The 24,835-nt window shown below is 53.9% G+C and overlaps 1 protein-coding gene across 9 annotated transcripts; it reads left to right on the top strand.

Annotated features, from left to right (window-relative positions):
- The first annotated feature begins 8,093 nt into the window (after positions 1–8,093).
- Positions 8,094–24,532, top strand: EXOC7 (exocyst complex component 7). 9 transcript variants are annotated; one of them, XM_032319781.1, is made up of 21 exons: positions 8,094–8,235; positions 8,435–8,500; positions 10,005–10,189; positions 10,378–10,483; positions 12,608–12,830; positions 14,551–14,718; positions 17,079–17,171; positions 17,894–17,962; positions 18,933–19,078; positions 19,370–19,522; positions 19,741–19,839; positions 20,182–20,244; positions 20,513–20,579; positions 21,271–21,309; positions 21,998–22,063; positions 22,351–22,471; positions 22,711–22,806; positions 23,532–23,595; positions 23,805–23,846; positions 23,956–24,089; positions 24,327–24,532. In XM_032319781.1, exons 1-21 carry the CDS (start codon positions 8,176–8,178, stop codon positions 24,427–24,429), a joined length of 2,163 nt encoding a protein of 720 aa, XP_032175672.1. In that variant the 5' UTR covers positions 8,094–8,175; the 3' UTR covers positions 24,430–24,532. The 9 variants fall into 9 exon arrangements, with proteins under 9 accessions (XP_032175672.1, XP_032175675.1, XP_032175674.1 ...); XM_032319784.1 differs by lacking the exon at positions 17,079–17,171; XM_032319783.1 differs by lacking the exon at positions 17,894–17,962.
- The last annotated feature ends 303 nt before the right edge of the window (positions 24,533–24,835 follow it).

Below are 24,835 nucleotides of genomic sequence, written 5' to 3'. Positions count from 1 at the left end.
GCCGGCACAGAAATGGGGAACTGAGTCAGGAGTAAAGGGACAGGGAGTAGCCTCCTGACCCTGGACGCCCTGGAGCCATGAGGAATCATGTGGCCTTTAGGGACTGGCCTTACCAGCTGGCTTCCTGCCGGGCCTTAACCCTGGGATCAGAAGCCAGTCCCTGCCTTGTCCAAGCAGGGCTGACTGGGAGCTAGAGTTTGAAAAACTCCCTCAAATGTTGGTTGTCCTCTTGGATCTGCACAGCGGAGAGCCTCTTGCCAGGTGGCTGGTGTCCGAGCCGGTGGCCCGCGGCAAGACCTCTCCGGAGTCCTGGAAGCAAAAGTTCCCTGGGCAACATGGGACAACATGGGCTGTGGCATGTGTAGGGCCACAGGGCACAGTACCAGCCAGGCTGCTCCAGGTGCTGTCAGTGACTTGGAACTGGTTCGGGACAGACAGCAGGAGGTAGGGGGTTCCGAAGGTTCTGGATAAACCAACAGTTTGGAACTCAGAACATATTCCTGCCCCCCTACCCCCTGTAGCTTTATTGAGATTTAGAACACATTTCTAAAGGTTTTTTAAAAAAAATTTATTTATTTGAGGGGCGCCTGGGTGACTCAGTGGATTCAAGCCTCTGCCTTCCGCTCGGGTCATGATCTCAGGGTCCTGGGATCGAGCCCCACATCAGGCTCTCTGCTCAGCGGGGAGCCTGCTTCCCTTCCTCTCTCTGCCTGCTTCTCTGCCTGCTTGTGATCTCTCTCTCGGTCAAATAAATAAATAAAATCTTTTTAAAAATTTATTTATTTGAGAGAGAGAGGGAGAGAGCACAGGGGGAGAACGAGAAAGAATACAGACTCCCCGATGAGCGGGGAGCCTGACTTGGGGCTCGATCCCAGGATGCTGAGATCACGACCCAAGCTAAAGGCAGATGCTTAACCGACTGAGCCACCCAGGTGCCCCTAGAACACATTTCTAAGCAGTGGTAGCTACAGACACCTATATAGTTCCATATTAATATGCCCCGTTTATAGCCAGAAAGGCCAGTGAAGATCTGGGGTGGGCACTGCTGAACATTGCTTGAGCACCTGCTGTATGCCAGGCCCTTTATATATGCTGTGTCACTTAATTCCGGAGGCGTGTTGGTCAGCGGGACCTTCCCTTCCCTCAAGAGCTCAGCTAGTGGCCGGCGGGGCTGGGAGCAGGAGCAGGCCAGGGCCATCGCACCTCCCAGCCCGGCTCTCACCCCTGCTCTGTGTCATTGTCGAACCGGCTGGGGTTTCAACAGGAGCCGGCCACCTCATGGAACATACTCCTTGGAGGAGCTGTGTCCAAGGCCAGGCTGCCACCTGCTCCACAGACCTCTCCTGGGGCCCACTCTGCGTAAGGTGACAAGGCAGGCGGGGTGGAAAGCAGGGGTGACGACGCCCCGGAGCAGGTAGCGATTCTCCTCAGCCACTCTTTGCTGGTGTTTCTGTTCCTTGTGAGTAAGTTGCTGGGATTCGAAGAACAGAGAGGCTCGCCATTGCCTCCAAAGACACCCCCTGACCGCTTTTCCCTCCCGTCCCCACTCGGAGACATGGACCCACCCGGTCAGCTTGGGGCTTCAGTGCTCTCTCCGTGCTCCCACTCCCGCTCCCCCTCGTCCCCCTGCTTGAGCCATCGTGCGCTTTTGATCGGGTCATCAGAGACTCGTCTCTGTGTCGGACCCAGGCTGGGTGCGGGGGAGGCAGCCCGATAGAAGGCCAGCGCAGGCCTTCCTGTCCCCCCGTCTCATGCCATCAGCCCTGGAGGCCAAGCTTCCCTCTGGCTTTTGTCACTCAACTGTGAGGACGGTTGCTTCTTGCCTGCCTTTGATCTGCCCCCAGCCGGGGCTCCCTGGGGTCCAGGCACTCCTCAGCTCTAGCCTTTGCCTGTGAGTCTCTTCCTGGCAGCAAATCCCGCTCTCTGCTGGTCACTGCGTGGGCTCCACCAGGAAGGCTCTGGGCCGGCTTTCCAGAACCCCTCTCCGAAGTCACACTTTGCCTCCATCCCTCAAGGGGACAAGATCCCAGCCTCTTTGAAGACCTGAATACAAACCGGTTTACTCAGGGGAGGACATTCAATTTGCAATGTGACAATGATTTTAAAGTTCACCAAATAAATAAATAAAGCAGAGAATATCTAGAAAGGTTTTTGGAGAAAAAAAAAAAAGGGCCAAGGAGGAAATATGCAACATTACATGTGTTAAGTAGTTAAAGTTATGTTCCTTTAACTGGTCTGATGCTGCTGGTACTGACAGAAGGAAAAGTAGTTCAGTGGAACAGAATATACTCCCTCAAAATAGGTTAAAATATATGCGGAACATATTTATGCTATAGGTATCGTTTCAAACTAGTGAATTAATGGTGAATTATTGAAGAAATGATATTGGGACCATTGGTTATCCATTTGGGAAAAATACAGATGGCTCAGTGATGTAAACATCATTGTAATAGTAAATAAATAAATAAATAAATAAATACGAACAAACCAAAATGGTTTAAAGAGAAAAGAAAAGAAAAAGAGAGCTTACCTGCAGTGAGCCTTTCCATGAAAAACACAAAATCCAAAAACTATAAGATAAAAAGTCTGGTCAACAAAGTCTGGTCCATATGAATAAATAAAATAAAATTCTAGGAGAAAAAAACAGCAGCAACAGAAGTAAGCCACATAATAATGAAAAAGGAAAAAATAAAGTGTTTGCACATAAACGTTAAAAGCACATTTCTTTAATATACAAATGATTTTACAAAACTAGTGTGGCCACTAAACAGGAAAGATGCTCAGACTTACTTTTCTTAAGTCACGTAGAGCTGACATGTAATGTTATGTCAGTTTTGGGTATATGACTGCTAGTGATTGAACAACTAGGTACATTAGCTCACCACTGGAAGTGTAATTACCATGTGTCACCACACAGTTATTATATTATTAACTGTCTTCTCTCAACTGTCTTTTTTCTGTTCTTTTGTTTTGTATTTTAATTTTTTATTTTTTATTAACATATAATGTATTATTAGCCCCAGGGATACAGGTCTGTGAATTGCCAGGTTTACACACTTCATAGCACATACCCTCCCCAATGTCCATAACCCCACACCCTCTCCCTTCCCCCCCTCCCCCCCGGCAACCCTCAGTTTGTTTTGTGATATGAAGAGTCTCTTATGGTTTGTCTCCCTCCCAATCCCATCTTGTTTCATTTATTCTTTTCCTGCCCCCCAAACCTCCCATGTTGCCTCTCAACTTCCTCATATCAGGGAGATTATACGATAATTTTCTTTCTTTGATTGACTTATTTCGCTAAGCATAATACCCTCTAGTTCCATCCATGTCATCGCAAATGGCAAGATTTCATTTCTTTTGATGGCTGCATAGTATTCCATTGCATACACATACCACATCTTCTTTATCCATTCATCTGTTGATGGACATCTAGGTTCTTTCTATAGTTTGGCTACTGTGGACATTGCTGCTATAAACATTCGGGTGCTCGTGCCCCTTTGGATCCCTACACCTGTATCTTTAAGGTAAATACCCAATAGTGCAATTGCTGGGTTGTAGGGTAGCTCTATTTTCAACTTTTTGAAGAACCTCCATGCTGTTTTCCAGAGTGGCTGCCCCAGCTTGCATTCCCACCAGCAGTGTAGGAGGGTTCCCCTTTCTCCGCATCCTCACCAGCATCTGTCATTTCCTGACTTGTTAGTTTTAGCCATTCTGAGTGGTGTGAGGTGGTATCTCACTGTGGTTTTCATTTGTATTTCCATGATGCCGAGTGATGTGGAGCACTTTTTCATGTGTCTGTTGGCCATCTGGATGTGTTCTTTGCAGAAATGTCTGTTCATGTCCTCTGCCCATTTCTTGATTGAATTATTTGTTCTTTGGGTGTTGAGTTTGATACGTTCTTTATAGATTTTGGATACTAGCCCTTTATCTGATATGTCGTTTGCAAATATCTTCTCCCATTCTGTCAATTGTCTTTTGGTTTTGCTAACTATTTCCTTTGCTGTGCAAAAGCTTTTGATCTTGATGAAGTCCCAGTAGTCCATTTTTGCCCTCGCTTCCCTTGCCTTTGGTGATGTCAGCTGTCCTTTTTATCTCCCCAATTCATTTATTTCATAACCGGAAGTTTATATCTCTTAATTTCCTCAAACGTACTTTTTTTTAAGAGAGGAAACAAAGGGGAGGAAGGGGCAGAGGGAAGGAGAGAATAGTAAGCAGGCTCCATCCACCACGTTCAGCACCGAGCACAACGTGCGGCTCGATCTCATGACCCTGAGATCATGACCTGAGCCCAAATTAAGAGTCAGATGCTTAACAGACTGAGCCCCCAAGATGCCCCTTAACTGACTTTTAATTGAAGAAAAAAATTAAACATGAGATGTTTTATAAATAGTTTTTTTAGTGGAGTTGTAGGTTTACAAGAAAAATTGTGCAGAAAGTACAGAGTTCCCACATGCCTTCCCCTCTCTCTTTGTAAGAGTGAGGATTCCTACCATGATATCAGTAGTACTGGTGAGAGTGAACAAGCTTGTCCTGCTCCCCGTTTTAGGGTGAAGTATCTAGTTTCTCACTACAAAGTAATGATGTTAGCTGTAAGCTTATTGTAGATGTTTTTATCACGTTAAAGAAGTTAACTCTTTATTCCTGGCTTTTTGATGGAAACTTTTATGAATGGATGTTGGATTTTATCAAATGCTTTTTTTTGCATCTATTGATATTATCACATAATTTTTTCTCTTTAACTTATTGATGTGGTGGATTACCTTAATTGACATTTTTTTAAAGATTTTATTTATTTATTTATCAGAGAGAAAGGGAGAAAGAGAGAGAGGATGAGCAGGGGGAGAGGGAGAAGCAGGCTCCCCCCTGAGCAGGGAGCCCACGCAGGACTCAATACCAGGACCCTGGGACCATGAGTGGAAAGCAGAGGCTTGACCGGCTGAGCCGCCCAGGCATCCCCATAATTGACTTTCAAATGTTGAACCAGACTTTCACACTTGGGAATACATCTCACTTGCATAATAATCCCATGGTGTATAGTTCTTTTTAGACATTGTTTGATTCGATCTGCTAATATTTAGAGTATTTTTATATCTGTATTCCTAAGAGATACTGGTCAGCAGTTTTTCCTTCTTGTAATGTCTTCAGCTGGTTTTACTTTTAAAGTGATGCTGACCTCCTAGAATAGGTCTGGAAGGATCTCCTCTGTTTCCATTTCTAAAAGGGAGTGTAGGGAATTGGTACCATTTCTTCCTTAAATCTTTGGTAGAATTCATCAGCGAAGTCATCTGGACTTGGTGCTTTCTGTTTTGAAATTAATTACTGATTAAATCTCTGTCATAGATGTAGTCCCGTTCAGATTATTTACTTCTCTTTGTGTGGGTTTTGGTAGAGTGTGTCTTTCAGTAAATTGGCCTGTTTCGTCGAAGTTATCAAATTTCAGACCATAGAGTTGTTCATAATATTCCTTATTGTTAATGTCCATGGGATCAGTAATGTTGACCCCTCTTTCATTTCTAATATTAGTAATTTGTGTCTTCCCTTTTTTTCTTGAGTAGTCTGAGTAGAAGTTACCAATTTTATTGATCTTTTTAAAGGACCAGTTTTGATTTCCTTGATTTTCCCTACTAATGTCCTGTGTTCAATGTCACTGATTTTTTTTTTTGTAAGATTTTATTTATTTATTTGACAGAGAGAGATCACAAGTAGGCAGAGAAGCAGGCAGAGAGAGAGGCGGGAGCAGGCTCCCCGCTGAGCAGAGAGCCCGATGTGGGGCTTGATCCCAGGACCCTGAGACCATGACCTGAGCCGAAGGCAGAGGCTTAACCCACTGAGCCACCCAGACGCCCCTCTCTATAGATTTTTAGAGTAAATGTTTTAATTTAGGAATGTGTCTGTACAGGGATAGTCTGTGCAGGCAGAACCAGCCAATATGCCTAAGGGTGGAGTTTCTAATAGCAAAAATCTGGGAAGAACCCAAGTGTCCATTAATGGAGGACAGTGTTGCTATATTGTATCTGTTCCGAGAAACACTGGGCAAAGGACGCAAGAGATCTCTGATATTGATAAAGAAAGATGATCAAGATATAGGGGACACCTGGGTGGCTCAGTGGGTTAAGCCTCTGCCTTTGACTCAGGTCATGATCTCAGGGTCCTGGGATAGAGCCCCGCATCGGGCTCTCTGCTCAAAAGGGAGCCTGCTTTCCCCTCTCTGCCTGCCTCTCTGCCTACTTGTGATCTCTCTCTCTCTCTGTCATAAATAAATAAAATATTTGGGAAAAAAATAGTTTGAAAACCAAACGTAGGTTTGTGCCCACAGGTGTTTCGAAGCTAACTCTATCCTTTGCACTGTCTTCCTTATAAGAAAGCACATGAAAGGCTGCCCACCCCTGGGCTCTGGACACCTTGGTCCTTTCTCTCATTTTATATCTGTGAGGAGTTCAAAGAAAAGAAAAGAAAAAACACCCTCCTGACTACTCTGTCAGATGGCACTGTTAATGGCTAGTGGTTTCTCAGTGAACAAGACAGACTACTTTTGATCATTACCAAAAAAAGGAAAATTTGTTTCCTTAGAAGTGTTTTAATGCAAAGGTAATTTTAACTCATTACCTTTAGAAACTAGAGAAACTGAATCATCCATTTACTTACTGTTTTTGGAGTTTGTGTTTTCCTGTTTTGCAGTGAGTCAGCTATATTTCCGATGCTGTAATTCCAGCCATAGGCATATGTCCCAGCATACAAATGTTCCGGGCCCAGGAAACATTTGGAGGAATTATACACCTGGTTCCCCAGGACGAACACCGATGAATTCCAACGTCTGGAATTAGGAAGCTACCAAACAAATGAATGCACTGTTGGGGGGAGAGCTCAACCACCCTCCTTTCCCCTGGGAACAGGATCTCTGTGAGTGGGCAGTGGGGGTCCTGGCGATGATTGCCACCTTTGTGCTCTGCACAAGTTTCCGAGTGAGAAGCAAGGCTCCTGTGGCTGTAACTGATAGGCCACTTGCTCCTCTTTTACTTTTGCTAAAGCAGCCTGTGCTGAGCGTAGCTGGGGAAGGACAGCTTCGACTTCATCAGTGTCTACTTGTCAGCACATGCCTGACATTGGGATGAACATAATTTATTTTTTTAAAGATTTTAATCATTTATTTGAGAGAGAGAGAGGGTGAGAGGGAGAAGCAGACTCTCCAGTGAGCAAGGAGCCCGATACGGGGCTCAATCCCAGGACCCTGAGATCATGACTTGAGCTGAAGGCAGACACTTAACTGGCTGAGCCACCGGGCCCCCCATTTTTAAAAAAGATTTTATTATTTGAGAGAAAGAGAGAGGAGAATAATTTAAGCTCATCTTTCATTCTGTTTACCTTTTACTAGACACGATTGTCATAAATAGAACCTGTTTTTTACAACGGGTTTTCTTGAAAATCAGATTAGTGGTTTTGCATAGCAGCAAACAACACTCCTGAGCCACCCAGCATGGGGAGGCGGGGAGCAGCCTGGGGGCTGGGGGGTAATCCTCTCCCAGCCAGCTGTGTTGACTTAGTGCACCTGACCTCTCTGAGCCTGAGCTTCCTCATCTGCAGAAGGGAGACAACAGCTGTGCCTGACTTTTAAGTTTATTGTGAGGATTAGACAAGATAACGGGTAAGGGTGGTGTTTGTAACAGAGATGGACAAACAAGGCTCCCGATACAGGTTAGCTGGCTACCAAATTACAGTTAGGCGTTAGAGGAGCTCATCAACTGGCCACACGTTCTGGGTCTACTATGTGACACGCTCTGGGCTGCAGCGTGCGGAGAGGGCGATATCCGTGCCTGGACACAAAATGCGAACTAGGGAAACAAACTTATGGTCTTCCCCAGCCGCAGTCGGCCGCCACACGAAGCCCGCAAGTGAACTCCAGCTGTCCCGCGGGCGAAAGCGACAGCACGCCGCTGGGGAACCTTCTCTGCCCAGGCAGTTTAGCCGCACTTGCCACACTCAAGATGGCCACCTCCCCCCCCCCCCCGGCCCATTACTTGGTTCTGCGCAAGCCTAATTCCGCTTGCCACTCTCAATATGGCACCACTAGCGCGCCACAGGGCGGGGCTAAGGGCGGAAGTGGGTGTGGCAGAGACGGGAGCCGAGAGGGCACGCAGAGGTAAGGTTCTGGGCAGTGGGAGCCGCTGGGCCGAAGCGATGATACCCCCGCAGGAGGCGTCCGCCCGGCGGCGGGAGATTGAGGACAAGCTGAAGCAGGTGAGGCTGGGGATGGGGAGCAGGTGAGGGAAGGGGCCGAGATCCGGGCCGGGGCGTCTACTCGGTGGGGTGGGGGTGGGGAGGGCAAGGAGGGAGCACTCCCTGCGAGGAGATAGGGTTGGGGGCGAGGCCGTGGGGCCGGGACGCGATGTTCTTAGCCTCCAGCTTCTTGTAATATGTCCCCCTCCGCTTCCCCCAGGAGGAGGAGACGCTGTCCTTCATCCGAGACAGCCTGGAGAAGAGCGACCAGCTCACCAAAAACATGGTGAGTAACCTCTCGGGTGGGAGGGGCAGACAGGCCTCCGGACTGGAGGAGAGCCGGGTTCGAGCCTGGGTGGTGACGGCGGGAATGTGTGGGTTTCTCCAGCAGCTGTGTGGGGTGTCTCTTACCTAGCTCCCTTCCCTTTTTCTGCCCCTTCTCTGAGGATGTCGCAGCTCCTGCTGGCACAGACTTTCAGCTTTCGGTGCGAGCTCTCCGGTCTTCGTTCTCTCCTTCTGCAAACATTTAGCGAGCCTGGCTTAGGGGGGCTGGGTGGTGGTCATGTGTCGTCCTCAATTCGGGTGATGATCAGAGAGCCAGGGTGGCCTGAGATTCTGAGATTGCTGAGGGTAGAGAAAACTCAGCCTTCAACCTAATACTGAGGGGGTAGAAGGAGCTTTGAAATCAGAGCTGGGATCTGGTCCTCGCCTCACCACCACCACCACCACCACTACTACTACTTTTTCTTCTTCGTTTTTAAAATGATTTTATTTATTTATTTGCGAGAGAGAGCAGGGTGAAGGGCAGAGGGAGAAGCAGACTCCCCGCTGAGCAGGGAGCACGATGGGGAACTTGACCCCGGGACTCCCAGATCATGACCCGCAGACACCTAACTGACTGAGCCACACAGGCGTCCCCTCCACTGATTTCTGTGTAGCTCCTGACAAGTAACACTGAGCTTCAGTTAACTCGTCTACTGACAGAGGCAGTGGCAACCTTCCCGCGTGGCTGTGCAGGTCGTAGGAGTCAATGCACGGGAGCGTGTCTTGCATAGTACCTGGTCTACAACAGGCGCTCACCAGATAGGAGTTTCCTTCCTTACTTCCAGAGGAGACTGGAAAAGCTCATATCGAGTAGATGCAGACTTTGAGTATGTGTTTAAGAACACAGTCATAAAGTCTTAGTCCTTATGTAATGGAGATTCACCCTTAGAGAGAGATTTGAAGGTACTAGCAATGCATTTGAGGCTACTCTGTATGAAACTACTTCCTTTTCAGTCTAGGAAAGCTTCAGAGAGAAGTGAAATTGAGATTTGGCTTCCGGGGGTGGAAGGGAGGCCATCTGCTGTGATTATCTTGGAAGGAGTTCATTCGATGCACGGTCTGCCTTCAAGTCAAACTTCATCCGGTTTATTTGGACCGTGTGCTATGCACATGGTAGGTGCTGGGGATACAGTGGTGAACACGGACACCCTATCCCTTCCCTCATGGACTTTATTATCTAGAAAATCAGAGGAGGGGCGCCTGGGTGGCTCAGTTGGTGAAGCAGCTGCCTTTGGCTCAGGTCATGATCGCAGGGTCCTGGGATCGAGGAAGCCTGCATCTCCCTCTCCCACTCCCTCTGCTTGTGCTCTCTTTCTCTGTCAAAATAAATAAAAATCTTTTTTTAAAAAAAAAAAAAAAGGAAGAAAGAAAACCAGAGAAAAGGCAGCCAATTCCGAAGACCTCATGCGTGGGTGGAAGCAGTCCTGGGACAAGCCTGAGTCCTGAAACTGGGCTGTCCCCCGCAGGTGTCTATCTTGTCATCCTTTGAGAGCCGTCTTATGAAGCTGGAGAACTCCATCATCCCCGTGCACAAGCAGACAGAGAACCTGCAGCGGCTGCAGGAGAATGTTGAGAAGACTCTCTCCTGCCTGGACCATGTCATCAGCTACTACCATGTGGCCAGTGACACTGAGAAAATCATCAGGGAGGGGTGAGTAGGACCAGAGGCTCGCATTGCTGACACCTCCTGCGCCAGCGACGCTAGGCTTCAGGAGGGAGGGTTTGAATATATTTGAGCCCGGAGTCCCCTGTGTCCATTCTCTTCTCTTTCAAACACCAGTGGGTCCTGCCTGTTTATCTTGCATCTGCCCAGGCTGAAGCAGCTCTTTCCCTTAACAGCCCCACGGGCAGGCTAGAGGAGTACCTTGGGAGCATGGCCAAGATTCAGAAGGCCGTGGAGTATTTCCAGGACAATAGCCCGGACAGCCCAGAGCTCAACAAAGTGGTGAGGGGCCAGCGGGCTAATGTGGGAGGGAGGTTTGAGCAACACCAGTCCCCCGCTCCGGTCCCATGAGGGACACTGGACCTTCTTAAAGGAGAACATAGTGGGAGAAACAGTAGTACGTAATATGATATGCATACTTCAGACATTAAGACTTCTGTCTCAGAAATTATAGGTATACATTCTTAATACGTTTTTATAATTAAGTCAACTCTAAATTACATATCAAATGTAAACCTAACATTTGATTTTTATACGCGCATTTATATTTTTTCTGTTGTGAAAAATACGTACTATAAAATTTACCATTTTAACCCCTTTAAGTGAAGAGCTCAGTGGCATTAAGTTGCACTGACGTTGTGTAGCCACTCCCACCATCCGTCTCCAGAACTCTTTCCATCTTCCCAGAATGAAACTCTTACCCACTAAACACTGCCCCTCTCTTCCCCCGGCCCTTGGCAACGATCATTCTCCTTTCTGTCTCTGTGAACTTGACTACCCTCGGAACCTGCATTCCTGTTTTCACGTTTGACTTGCTGTTTTCTGTCTTTGCGTTTCAGTATCAGAGGCTGTAGGTGACCAAGGTGGGGTAAGGCTGGGAAGTGAGATTTACTCAAGGCACTGCGGGAAGGGGGGAATGCACACAGGAGAAATGAGCCCCAGCCTCCCAGAGCGGGAAGAATACTAGAGGAAGGGCCAGCTCGGACCCAGTCACCGGGCACACCCTCCTGGTGGCACCACAGTTCTCACCCAGAAGAGGGAGTAAGCTGAGAAACGGAAGATGAGAACCTGGCCTTTCTCCAACCGAGAAAGCTTTTGTTCAGAGCAGCACTTCCCAGAGTTTCTGCCATCAGGCTCTGTGACGGAAACGAGGACATTCGCATGTCACACTGGGTATGACAGTGGCTGGGATCCAGCCAGTGGTCTCTGACCACCTACGGCCCCGCCTCCTTGCCTAGAAGGACAGTGGGATCAACACGAGTCACCAGTGGGGACACCCCAGTGTCATCAGTGCACTGCAGCGTGTGGGGGGGGCTGTCTTGAGTTTGGGGTGTCAGGGCTTGGAGAACTTTGTTTTGGGGGGGGTCACTGCCAAGTTTGGGTTGGAGAGTAAAGAGCCGGACTAGAACTTGGGGGTGGGGTGGAGACAGAGAGTACAGGAGATGTGAGCCATAGGTCTTCCCGAGAGCACATCCTCCTCGTTCAAGCAAGGACACTCCAACTCCTTCCTTTCTCATTTCGGAGATCTTTATTGAGATATAACTCACTTGCCATTACGTTTGCTCACTTAGAGGAGGCAACTCAGTGGCTCTAGCATAATCACCGAGTGGCACGGGGCCCCTGGAACCAGTTCGAGAATACTTTCATCACCCAAACAAGAGCCCCAAACCTCAGCTTCTTTCCCCAGTCACATAGCCTCTGCTAGTCACTGGTCTGCGCTCTGTTCCTCCAGATTTGTCTGTTCCGGGCTTCTCATAGCAATGGAATCACATAATATGTGACCTTTCGTGTCTCCCGCCTTTTACCTCACATAACGTTTTGAAGATTCGGGCACACAGTGGTGTGTGTCAATGCTTTGTTCATGGTTTGGCTGAGGAACGTCAGATGGTGTGGAGAGACCACATTCGCCACTTGCTGGACACTCCACTTTTTGGCATTTACAAATAATGTTGCTGCGAGCCCTCACGTGTTCTCTTTCTTGTGGACGCATGTTTTCTGTTCTCTCGTGTGTTCTGGCTGTCTGTTTCTTATCCAGTGTATGATTTGCCTATGTTCTCTCTCATCCTGTGGACTGTCCTTTCCCTTTTTTGATGGTGTCCCTTGCAGAACTGAAGTTTTTCACTTGACATAGTTCCATTGATCTATTTTGTTTCCTCTTACGGACCCTTTTCTAACAAGAAAACAGAGTAATGGCCCAGCGGGAAAATCATCGGCCCATGTTTGTGAAGCCCGTGTGTCTTGTAAAACTTGGAGTCTCACGTGTGAACATGCATGTTGACAAAGACAGAAGCAGCGAGCGTTTCCTGGTGTTTCCTCTCTGCGTGAAAGGAAGGGAAGGCAGAGGAGGGGCCCCTGGAGGCTGAGGAGCCGAGCCCTCTCCCTACCTTCCTCCCGTTGTCCCCGTAGAAGCTGCTTTTCGAGCGCGGGAAGGAGTCTCTGGAGTCCGAGTTCCGCAGCCTGATGACCAGGCACAGCAAGGTCGTGTCCCCTGTGCTCATCCTGGATCTGATCAGCGGCGAGGATGAGCTGGAGGTCCAAGAGGAGGTGCCCCTGGAGCACCTGCCCGAGGGAGTGCTCCAGGACGTGATCCGCATCTCCCGCTGGCTGGTGGAGTACGGCCGCAACCAAGGTGAGGGGACCCAGGTGGCAGGGCCAGACGCAGTGCTCTCCGGTCCCCTTTATTTCTTTAATCCACCTGGATTTTTTTTTTTTCATAAAGTTTAGTAGGAAATGATAATACGAGCAGTAAACCTATAGCTTACGTGACTGTGTGAACACGTCCATGGCTCCAAAGCAGCACTTTGGGGGACTGTGGGCTCAGCAGGAGAATTTTAGGGAGAAGAGGGAGGCCAGTGGACACCTCCAGACCCCTGTGCTTCGGCCCGTTTTTTTACCCTGGGGCTCCTTAGAACACATTGATTGGGAACTGCTGAAATGGAGTATTTCCCGGTCTGTTTGCATTTTTGGATTCTCCAGTGTTCTGAGTATTGATAGATAGTCCTGTTACGAACATACTTGTGTGGACGCTTTCCTTACGTAGGGAGTTCTTTGGGTGTTTTCTCAAAGACGCAACTATCAGTAGAAGTGGCCAAATGGTATAGCAGCAGTGCTCACCACAGCCGACCAGTGGGAAGAGCCCAGATGCCCATCAGCAGATGAATGGATGTGGTGTGTATATATATACAGTGGAATACTATGCAGCCATCAAAAAAACTCCCAAAAATGAAATGTTGCCATTTGCAACGTGGATGGAACTAGAGGGTATTACACTGAGCGAAATAAGTCAATCAGAGAAAGGCAATTATTAAATCTCTCTGATATGAGGAATTTGAGAGGCAGGGCGGGGAGGGGGGATGGGCGGATAGAGAAGGAAAAAATGAAACAAGATGGGATCGGGAGGGAGACAAACCATAAGAGACTCTTAATCTCACGAAACAAACAGGGTTGCTGGGGGGTGCGGAGGAGGGATAGGGTGGCTGGTGATGGACACTGGGGAGGTATGTGCTATGGTGAGTGCTGTGAAGTGTGTAAGACTGAGGATTCACAGACCTGTACCCCTCGGGCTAATAATACATTATATGTTAATAAAAAAAGAAAAAAGAAGTGGCCAAACAGGTTTGTGACCTTCTGCCATTGCAGCTCCTCTCCGGGTGGGCGGGGCCAGTCCAAAGAGCCATCAGGGGTCCCAAGGCTCTTTCTTCTTCATTCATTTTATTTATCTTAGCTGGGGCTGCCGTGGTCCTTTTTTAAAAAATTTGCATGTCACGAATGACTGAAGACACAGTGTTTTTCATTCACTGCCTTTTGTTGTCTCTTTGCCTCCTGTAAATCGCTCACATCCTTTGACCCCTTTCCAAGGTGGATCTCGATGTTTATTTAGTCTTAAAAAGATGTTATTTATTTGTTTGAGAGAGAGAGGGTGTGCGCACATACCCTGGGGAGGCACAAAGGGAGAGGCTCTAGCAGACTTGCTACTAAGACTGGAGGCCAACACAGGGCTCCATATCACAACCTGTGAGATCTTGACCTGAGCTGAAATCAAGAGTCAGACGCTCAACCCACTGAGCCTCCTGGGTGCCCCCTAATTTTATGTTTGTTATCTCAAAGAACTTTATTTCAAAGAACTTTACCTTCGAAATTTAATTAGCACCTCTATTGTTTTTCTCCCCGCTTTTAAGATGGCTTGATTTGGGACAAGGCTACGTGGGTAGCTGGGAGCCACAGCAGATGCTAGGAATGAGTTAGCAAACCGAGATGGTGGGCTCTGCTACTGTCCTGCCCACTGCATCTAGAGGGGAAAGAGAGGCAGGGACCCCAGCTGCCACAGCTCTCCCCCCCTCTCTCCTCAGATTTCATGAACGTCTACTACCAGATTCGCTCCAGCCAGCTAGACCGCTCCATCAAGGGCCTGAAGGAGCATTTCCGGAAGAGCAGTTCTTCCTCTGGGGTTCCCTACTCCCCCGCCATCCCCAACAAGAGGAAAGACACGCCCACCAAGAAGCCCATCAAGAGGCCAGGTGAGCCGGCACCCCGGCCCATTCAGCCCCCGCCGGAAGGCTGTGTGGGACCTGCGTCGCCTTCAGCTGCCTTGGGGTTCACGGCGTCGGCCCTTCCAGACCTTGTCCTCACAGTGACCCCCGGCTGTAGGTACAGAGGACAGAAAGCAGGTGACTCCCCATCTGCTGAGGCTCCATGCTCCAGGGGTCATGTCTCCGTGTGTCAGCCGCAGTCTGGAGAAGCTAGGGCGAGGGGCTGCCGTGAGCAGCACCAGGCAGAGAAAGCTCGAGAGCCAGGGGCTGCTTGCACCTTAGCCCACCCTGCCGAGCTGTGGCTGCGGGAACACACCCGGCGTGGCCACTGGGACCCATCCCTCATGACAGCGGTGTGTGGAGAGTGTTTCTTGCCCGTGCTCCTCAGAGAGCACCTGCTCCTGCTCCGGCCTTTAACTGGGGTTTGGAGAAAGCTGCCCTCAGGGTCCCATGCGAGCAGAGGACTGGTGGCCCCAGCAGGAGGTGCACCACCTTCTCCCCTCCGGTGTGGGTCTCCTGGCCGTCACCTAAAAACCTGCTCCTACTGCTATGCTGAGCCCGCCTGCTGGGCCGCGGCTGCTGGCACTCCGTCGGTCCGTCCCTGTGCGTTGGGCAGGGGCTATCTCCCTCCGCGAGGCCGTGAGGCTGCCTGCCTCAGCTGGTCTGGGCTCTCTTCCCCATCTCTTCTCTGATAGGCCCATGGGGGGGGGGGCAGACCTGGTCTATACCGCCCCCGGGGTATCGGCTGGCCGTGGCAGGGCTCGCAATGGGCCTAGGCTGTCCTTGGCTTATGGGCCACGGAGGAAGACTCAGGCTCTGAGGATTCCTGTGCTTGCTGCAGAATTTCCAGAGTCGTCAGTAGCCAGGGGTCGGTACTGATGTGGGAACTAGGCAGCCAGGCCCCTGGGACCCATCTGCTCCTGGCTCAGAGTTGAGGAGCAAGGGAGGCCTCAGTCGGTTGGCAGTTTAATACCAGTCTCAGCGTCTCCGTGGTCCTTGGGCACCTGATGGGTTTGACGGCTGCCCCATCAGTGTCCTCGGTCCCCGACCACATCTGTGAGCCGGCGAGCCTCCTCGAGGTCCCTGTGTGAGCCCATCTGCTGCCGGTCGGCTGTGGGGCAGGAATCTGATTCGCTCATTAGCAGGACTGCTCACTGGATGGGGCGAACACGGGGAGGCAGATGCTGAGCCGGGGCCCTGAACTTGGTCATTAGTAGCTGATTGTCACATGCTCTAAACAGAAAGCCACTCCAGACCTTGTCCCTTCTCCCCCAGCTTTTTGGGGAACTGCCAGAACCCAGGCAGCCTCACTTTGTTCGGGGACACGGCTGGGGGTCGGGGGACGCAGGCGTCTCCAGGGAAGACAGACCAGAGTTCCGTGTGGGGGCCTCCTCCCTGCTCCCAGTGCATTTTATTAACAAAGCAGCTATCCTCGTCTCTTTTAAATGCTATTTTATCTCCCCCTTTCCGGCCCTGAGATGTCTCATTCCCACAGGGGTGGCTGACCCCGGAGGCTGTAGGCATTGGGATTTTGTTTTTGTTGACTTCACTTGTGATACTAACTGTTGTTTTTTTCCTCCATGCCGGAAGCATGTCCCCTGTCTACTGTCCTGCCTCGGGCTCTGTGTGGTGGCTTCCGTGAACCCCCAGCCGAGCTTCTGAGTTTTCTCTGATTGCTTTGGGGGTTCAGGTGGCTTTGGTGCATGGGGCCAGGCTGCCTCAGGGTTTCCAAGCCTTCTGTCTTGGGCACCGCTCTCCCAGGAAGCTCAGTCCTGTCTCACCAGCTCCCGGGCTCTGCTTTCCATCGACCTCCGTGTGTCCACGTCCCAGCACTGAGCATGCCCAGGATCTCTGACTCCTACTAGTGTTTCGGGCCGGACCATGGGCCTGTCGGCCTCAGAGGGTCCCCAGACTCTGCCAGCTTGGCTGTGCCCTCTGGGTGTGAGAATGTCATCACCAGCTCCTCCATCCGGAGCCCTAGTCTGGTCCAACTTACATGGCACTCAGTAGTGTCTTTTATTTTGGGCTTCTCCTGATGGGCTTTTTGGCCCATCTCATCTCCTTTACCCACTGCGCTTCCTAAAGAGAACTCAGACCCAGAGCGGTGAGGGTCAGGAGCAGAATCAGGAGCCCACGTGGGGCACACCCCGTGCCCGTTCCTCCTTGTCCCTGTGCAGCGCCTCCGGCGGTCCTGGAAGGGGCCTGCTGGAGAGACGGCGTGTGGGCATGCTCACTGTTGGGGGGCCGGGTGTGGGGCTCGGGGGGTGGGCAGGTGGAGGCCCGCTGCTGTTTTCTCTCACTCATTTCCTAGGTCTTCTTGTCTCCTCTCTGTGTGGCTCTGGTGACAGGGACGATCCGTAAGGCTCAGAACCTTCTGAAACAGTATTCCCAGCATGGTCTAGATGGGAAAAAGGGGGGCTCTAACCTCATTCCTCTGGAAGGTAATCACCCTGTGTTCTTCTCCTGTTCCCTCCTCCTCCACCCTGTGTCCACTCTCGTGGCAGGGCAGAGCCTCCAAGCCCCCAGGAGGGCCGCGGGAGAGTCCCAGAGAGGGCAGCGGGGGTGGGAACAGCAGGTCCCTGGTGCCACTCCTTCCAGCTGGCACCGGGGCAGGTGTCGTGGCCTTGGCCTGGTCCTATCTGGCTGACGGCAGCTCTGCCCTCCCTGAGGCTTCCTACCCATTCCCTCCCTGTCTCTGTCCTTGTCTCCTATTTGAACTCAGAGAAAGTTCTTTGTCACGGGCAGCCCTTTCACGCTCAGACCAGCAGTGGCGGGACCGAGCTGGCCTAGGCCTCCAGGCCACCCCTAAATATGGTGATGTGGGTAAACCCCTTGGGGCCGAGCATCAGACCCTCCGCAGCTGCCGGAAGCTCTCCAGAACCTTCCTTGGTCGTCCCTCAGGCTTCTCTCTTGGCCTCGGGATTAGAGAACCAGCTCTCAAGGACGGTCTGGGGCACTGCAAGTCAGGCTTGAAATGGCTGTTCCCAAGGTGGTCCACAGCAGAGGAGGGGCTCAGAGCCCTCTCCGGTGCCCCTTCCCCTGCCCCCCACCCCATCTCACGTCCCCTCCTGGAGATCGAGGGCTTCTTCCCTGTCCCCGAGGGGCAGCCCACCCGGCCCTTGGATAAATGCTGCTTGTGTCTGTACGGCCGACGTCTCGCTAGGTCACGAGCATGATTTCCGAGTTAAGCACCTGTCCGAGGCCCTGAACGACAAGCACGGGCCGCTGGCTGGTGAGTACCGCAGCCCAGCCCGAGGGCAGCCGCCGCTGCCTTGGCAGAGGTCCCCGGAGGGCTCTGCTCTGAAGATGAGCCAGCCCTGTTTGCCTCTCTCTCTCAAGTCTCTCTTTTGGGCACTAGGTCTCCTTGCCTCTCTCCAGATGGGCGTGTGTGCCTGGCTCTCAGGGCCTGGGCCAAGGGGAGAAGCTGCCGCTCCTTGGAAGGTGGCTCCCTGGAGAGCAGGGAGCCCTGACATCCGACTCCAACAACAGCTCTGACTCGGAGCCCGTTCCTTTGCTTGAGGGACCAGGTTGCCTGGGGGCACCCCCCGCCCCAGCCTCCGCTAGTGGGCCCTGGGTCTCCTGGGGCAGCTGACCAGCAAGAAGCCCTCCCTTTCTGGGACTCATGGCCCCTTCTCAAAGTTTGACCCCATGCCAGCTAGCCTCCTAGGCCATAGCCCACTGCCTTCTTAGACATTCCAGAAGGTCTGGTGGGGCTGAGAACTGCCTTCAGTGGCCCGGCATTTTCTCCGATGGGTGACCAGGGTGCCTGCCACCTTGACGTGGGCACTGCCATTCACCCAGCCCTGGCCGTCCATTTTCTAGTACGATTCGGAATCCTCAGTCCTGGGGACAGGTACACTGTAGCCAAGAAGCCGATGTAGGACTCTTCCCTCTTCCATTCGTCTTCCCTCTCTCCATCCGTCTCCCCAGCGTCTTTAGTACCTGATGCTCTGGGACATGAGCACTGTCTGGCAGAGCTGAAACTGAAGCCAGGACAAAGGCTGGATTGCAGCCCTGTTTTTTCCTTCGAAGCAGTCAGGCCTGCTGGAATCCTCTCAGCTTTCTGCCAGAACAGTCCGCCTCCTCCCCCCATCTGCTGCCAGCCTGGGCTGCAGGCCAGGAGCTGGGGAGACCCATGCCCCCCCAGCAGGGAGAGCAGCAACCTCCAGACCAGCAGCTCAGGGGCACTGCTGTCCCCCCAGGGAGAGACGACACGTTGGACGTGGAGACCGATGCCTACATTCACTGCGTCAGTGCCTTCGTCAAGCTGGCCCAGAGCGAGTACCAGCTGCTGATGGACGTCATCCCTGAGCACCATCAGAAAAAGACCTTTGACTCCCTGATCCAGGTGCTGCCTGGATCCCCAGGCGTGGGGATCCCCGCCATGCTCCTGGGCCCCGACTGACCAGATGTCCCCGCAAACCTGCCGCTGCGGAAGCTGGGGTTCGGGCCAGAGCTGCCGTCCAGTAGCCTTCAGCTATAGCCACCCCCACCATGTGTGTGTGTGTGGGGGGGTTGCTGTCCCCTGCTGGGCCATGCTGGCTTCCCCCAGCCCCTCCGGCAGCCCTGACCGTCCCTAGGAGGCAGCTGTCACCACTCTGCCCCCTCCGTGAGCCACGTCCTTGCTCTGCTTTCGCAGGATGCGCTGGATGGGCTGATGCTCGAAGGGGAGAACATCGTGTCTGCGGCCCGGAAGGCCATCATCCGGCATGACTTCTCCGCCGTGCTCACCGTCTTCCCCATCCTGCGGCACCTGAAGCAGACCAAGCCCGAGTTTGACCAGGTGCTCCAGGTATGTGGGTGGGAAGACCCTTGGGGACCCAGGGAGGGGGAACCGCCTTCTCCACCCTCGCACCTCTGCTCCAAAGCTGCACGGAAGCAGCTTCTGCAGGGCCCTGGGCAAGGGGACCCAGTCGCGGGGTGACAGGACAGGAGGGGAGGCCCTGCGGTGCGGGGCAGGGGAGCGGCTGGCGAGGAGCAGGTCCGCTCTGCAGCTGTGTGCTTCCTCAGGGTACGGCTGCCAGCACCAAGAACAAGCTGCCCGGCCTCATCACCTCCATGGAGACCGTTGGAGCCAAGGCCCTGGAGGACTTTGCTGACAACATCAAGGTGCTCTCCCGCTCTCTGGGGCCACCTGCGGCCCTAGGAGCTGTGGGCAGGACCGCCAGGGACCTGCCTCTGGAGCTCCTGCAGAGGGCGGGCTGACCAGAGGGGCTGCTAGTCTCCCGGCAGTACCCACTCGCCGCCCTTTCTTTCCTTGGGGGCTCCGGAGCCCGCAAGGGTGACACTCCTGCCCCATTTTTCCTGTCCCGTCTCTCCAGCCCCCCTGCCTGAGGGGCGCCCTGACCCCTGTCTACCAGGAGGTGGCACCAAGAGCAGACTGCCTGGGGCTTGGGGTGGGGCCCAAGGCCTTGGGAGCAGGTTCAGGAAGCTGGGCTGTTCTTTCCACAGAATGATCCAGACAAGGAATACAACATGCCCAAGGACGGCACCGTGCACGAGCTCACAAGCAATGTAGGTGCTGCCCAAGGTCGCCTGGGGAGGGAAAGGAGCCCGGCCTGGCCCAGAGCCAGCATGTTGGTGGCTGGATGGATGGCAAAGTCCTTGGTGTCTCCAGTAGGGCAGGAAGCTTGCAACCACCCTTTTCAGGTGGCAGACCCCTGGCAGACCCCTGGCCCTGCACTTGCTGTGGAATGGTCCTAGGGGCTGTGTTTGGGAGGTGACCTTGACCTTGAGGTCCTGCCCTTGACCTTTTTCCTGGACCTGTTTTCTCCCCACACAGGCCATCCTCTTCCTACAGCAGCTCCTAGACTTCCAAGAGACGGCAGGGGCCATGCTGGCCTCCCAAGGTACTTGGCACCTCCCAGTGGGGCCCTCCACCCGTCTGTGACTCCTCCCTCTTGTCTGGAGACGTGGGGTGACTGGCCACCGCGGGAGAGAAAACCCCCGGTGGCGGAGTGGGGTCTGACTGGTCCTTTTCTGACCCGACCTCCTCCCTCCTCACTCCTTCGCCGTCCTCACCCCAGAGAGCGGCGCTCCCTGGTTCGAGGGCGGCCCGCCGGCCTTGGCCCACCTTCCGCGTTCCTCCGCCGGCTCTCGCGTTCGCCTGTCCTCCCGCTTAGTCACACAGCTGCCCGTTCTGTGGGCTGCGGCCTCACGGCCGGCCCGGTGTCTTCCCTCGGACCGCTGCCCTGGCACTGGAGCTGGGGAGGTCGGCATAGAGGGAGGTTGGCGTTTCTGAGCTCCGAGACGCAGCCCGCCTTGTTTGGGTCCCCGGGCCGTCCCCCTCCCTCCATTTTGGGGGCGAGGGAGCCAGGAGCGGCCTCTGGCCTGCAGTTGTCCAGATCCCCACTTGGCTTCATGCTCCCTCACCTTCAGGGGTCCAGCTGGGGTGTGTCCTGCTGTCTGTGTTCTGGCTGTCACGGGGTGGGGTCTGCTGGACTCTGGGGACCCGGTTTCTAACCTGTGTTTGCACTTTGCGTCTTTTTCCTTCTTTGTCTCTCCCCTTCCCCTCTGAGTGCGCCGCCTTTCACTCCGTAGTTCTTGGGGACACATACAATATTCCTTTAGACCCCCGAGGTAAGCAGCAGGGCTCTGCAGCCCCATCCTACCCCTCTGAAACCCCATGGGTGAGTTTTCTTGGGGACGGAGGCATCTGGACAGACTCAGGACCTAGTGGGGAGCAGGGTCGGGGGGACGTGAGTTTCTTCGGGGCGCTGCCGACTCTCAGCTCCCTGCAGGGCCACTTTCTGATGCTGAGCTTATCCGGGTGGCACCCAGCCTACGCCGCCCCCCAGGCTATCCCAGCACCTGCCTCCCCTCCTTCCTCAGACACCACCACCCTCCTGCTGGTGCAGAGGAGCCCAGTGTGGGAGAAGCAGGAGAGGCTGTGGGGAGGCCACAGTGGGATAAATGGGCCTGGGAGTAGATAGCACCCGGCCTGAGTCAGGGCTGGGGGCCGGGGGCATACCACTCTGTCCTGCCGCCCTTCCTGCTGAACACAGGCCAGCTCATTCCCCTTCCCGCCACTGTCAGGGGCGAGGGGCTTGGCCTGGGTACTAGGAAGAGGCCGAGACTGTTCTCCCCGCAGCAGCAGGAGCCCAGCAGCTCAGCAGCCCCACTCCCGAGCGCCTCTGCCTCCAGTCGGCCCGAGGAAGGCTCAGGGGCCCCTCCCAGGGCTTGCACAGCTGCTTCCAGGGCTGAAGGAAGGCCAGAGAGGGTCCTGGCTGCTGCCCTGGCTGCAGTAACAGGTGTTCTCTCCTCCCAGAGACCAGTTCCTCCGCCAGCAGCTACAGCTCCGAGTTCAGCAAGCGTCTGCTGAGCACCTATATCTGTGAGTGCCGGCTGGCAGCCCCCTGCGCCCACCTCCTCGCCTTTCCCTCCCTTCCTTTGTGCCCTCCTGCTGCTCCCTGACCACTCCTGAGACCCCTCCGTGACCTTGGGAATCGTAACCTAACTTCCCGTTGTGGGGCTGAGCAGGGCCAGGCAGAGGGCTCCTGAGGCTTGTGGAGTCTGAGGTTAGAAGAGACAAGGACAAGGGCTGGACTTGGTTCAAGGGCCAGGGACCGGGGTGGTTTTGGTCAGACTGCCCGCGGACGTCGCCACTCCCTCCCCGTGCAGGTAAGGTCCTGGGCAACCTACAGCTGAACCTCCTGAGCAAGTCCAAGGTGTACGAGGACCCGGCCCTGAGTGCCATCTTCTTGCACAACAACTACAACTACATCCTCAAGGCCCTGGAGAAGTGAGTGGCTGCAGGGGGCCTGTGCACGCGCGCGGCTCCCCCCTGTCCCCGCCCTTCCGGGGCCACCGGTGCCCTCTGCCTGGCCAGGTGGGGAGGGCAGCGCTTTGCCTCTTGGGAGTCCCAGGACCTGGGGCGGTGTGGGGCAGGCCCCGCGGGTGCTGCTGTGGAGACCAGCAGCCTTATGGGCCCCGAAAACCAGTTTGGTCCCCCTCTGCTCCCTCCCCACTCCCCCGCCCTAGGTCTGAGCTGATCCAGCTGGTGGCCGTGACCCAGAAGACTGCTGAGCGCTCCTACCGGGAGCACATCGAGCAGCAGATCCAGACCTACCAGCGCAGGTGGGCCCCGCCCCGCCGCGCCCTCCCCTCACCCCCAGGCTCGAATCCTTCACTCTTCCTACCCGAGCTTCACTCAGAGTGGGTCAGGGGCGGGGGAGTGCTCCCCCGTGGGCCCAGTGCTCCGCTTGCTGTTTAACCACACTGACAGAACGGAGAGGGGAGCCCCCCTCTACCGCCCCCTGCTCCCCGGGGCTGCTATGGCAGCCTCTCCGGAGGGTGGGGTGCCAAGGGCACAGGCTAAGAAGAATCCAGAGGCTGCCTCACGGGTGTGGGGACATGAGGCCGGGCAAAGAGCAAGGTCGCGAGAGCACTTGAACTTGCTGCGCTCCCACTGCTGCTCATCCCGTCTCTCCTCGGTTTGTGTGTTTCCCCTGGTGTTTCTTCATGTGAGGGTGTCCCTCCTGCTCGCTTTGTCCTCTGCTTCCGCCCTCCTTTCTCATCCGCTCCGTCTTTATTCTCCAGGAGATCGATGTGCAGCTACTAGCGTTTGTTCAATGTATTGAATTCTGTTTCCTGTTCTTAGTTTTGAAAGCCACCAGCCCCAACATTTTCTTTTTCCCAAGGGAAAATCTCAGTTGTGCTCTGCGTAGCCACGCCTCTACCGATCGCGGAGCGCCCCTCCCCCAATAGGTCCAGAGATGGACAAAACAAAACAAACCAGCCCCTGGGAAGCAGCAGCCTGAGCTGTCCCTGCTCTGCCTTCTGCTTCTCTCCCCACCCGGCAGCTGGTTAAAGGTGACTGACTACATCGCTGAGAAGAATCTACCTGTGTTCCAACCGGGAGTCAAGGTACGCAGAAGGCCTGGGCTGGGAAGGGGCATCTAGCAGGTGTGATGCTTTTTGTCATGTCTCTGGGAAAAAATGGGAAGAGCGAAGGATGCCTGTGGCCACCACGGTGGCAGGAGATAGGGCTGGGCTCCGGGATTTGGGGAAGGAGCCAGCGGCCGGGCGGTTCTGCTCTGGGGAACACTTTCTCTGCCCTCTCTCACCTCCCCCAGCTAAGGGACAAGGAACGGCAGATGATCAAGGAGCGGTTCAAGGTGAGTTGGGGTCCCCTTCCCCCCATGGCTCCCTGCTGCTGTTGCAGGGACACGGGCCTGGAGTCTTTGTCTTTGGGTCGCTTCTATTTCCACCTTTTTTGGCGGCCAGGGTTTCAATGATGGCCTTGAAGAATTGTGCAAGATCCAGAAGGCCTGGGCTATTCCTGACATGGAGCAGAGAGACAAGATTCGCCAAGCGCAGAAAAATATTGTCAGGGAGACCTATGGGGCCTTTCTGCACAGGTGAGCCCTCTGCCTGCACCTCCCCAGCCCTGTGCCCTTCACTGCCCCTGCTGGGTCTCTACGCTGTGCTTCGAGAAAACACGGAGGGGCGTGCGGGTATGGGTGACAGAGCCCGTGCCTTGGGCTTTGCTCTGGGGCCAGACAGGGGCATCACTCATGGGCACGCTGAGAAGTGCCTTGGGCTGAGGTGGAGCTGGGGAGGCTGCTAGCCTGCCCCTGACCTCAGCGCCTGGCCAGGTACGGCAGCGTGCCCTTCACCAAGAACCCGGAGAAGTACATCAAGTACCGTGTGGAGCAGGTGGGCGACATGATCGACCGCCTCTTTGACACGTCCGCCTGAGCCTCCTGCGCCCCAGCCCGGCTCTGCCCGAGCCTCCTGCGGTCCCTGCCGGGCTCTGCCAGAGCAGCCATGTTACGGGACAGATAAATCAGTGTTAACTTGCCTCTGGGCCTGGTGAGTTTGCCATCCTAGGGGAGAGGGACTTTCTTCCACCGTTTCCCCAGTCCAGAGCCCTGTCCCCGAGCCCTCGAGTCCTGGTCAGTGTTTCTTCCCGGAACCCCCCCAGACCAGCACTCTCAGAATACCTGGGTTCCTTTCCACCTTAAGGCTCCTGACCCTGGGCCTGCTTGGGCCACGCGATGGCTTCCAGACAGGAAGGAACAGAGAAGAAAGACGAAGGGCCCTCATGTGTACAAGAGCAGGAGGGCAAACGGCCCACCTCCGGCCTGGGTCAGAGCTGGGGGTG

Source organism: Mustela erminea, chromosome 18, assembly GCF_009829155.1.
Source record: "Mustela erminea isolate mMusErm1 chromosome 18, mMusErm1.Pri, whole genome shotgun sequence".
NCBI lineage: Eukaryota > Metazoa > Chordata > Mammalia > Carnivora > Mustelidae > Mustela > Mustela erminea.
This window is presented reverse-complemented; position numbering and strand designations above follow the sequence as displayed.

Coding starts and splice junctions, on each gene's coding strand:
- EXOC7 (XM_032319781.1), top strand. CDS start 8,176: ATGATACCCCCGCAGGAGGCGTCCGCCCGGCGGCGGGAGATTGAGGAC. Junction 10,190..10,377: donor GAGAAAATCATCAGGGAGGG/GTGAGTAGGACC, acceptor TTCCCTTAACAG/CCCCACGGGCAGGCTAGAGG. Junction 12,831..14,550: donor GGAGTACGGCCGCAACCAAG/GTGAGGGGACCC, acceptor CTCTCTCCTCAG/ATTTCATGAACGTCTACTAC.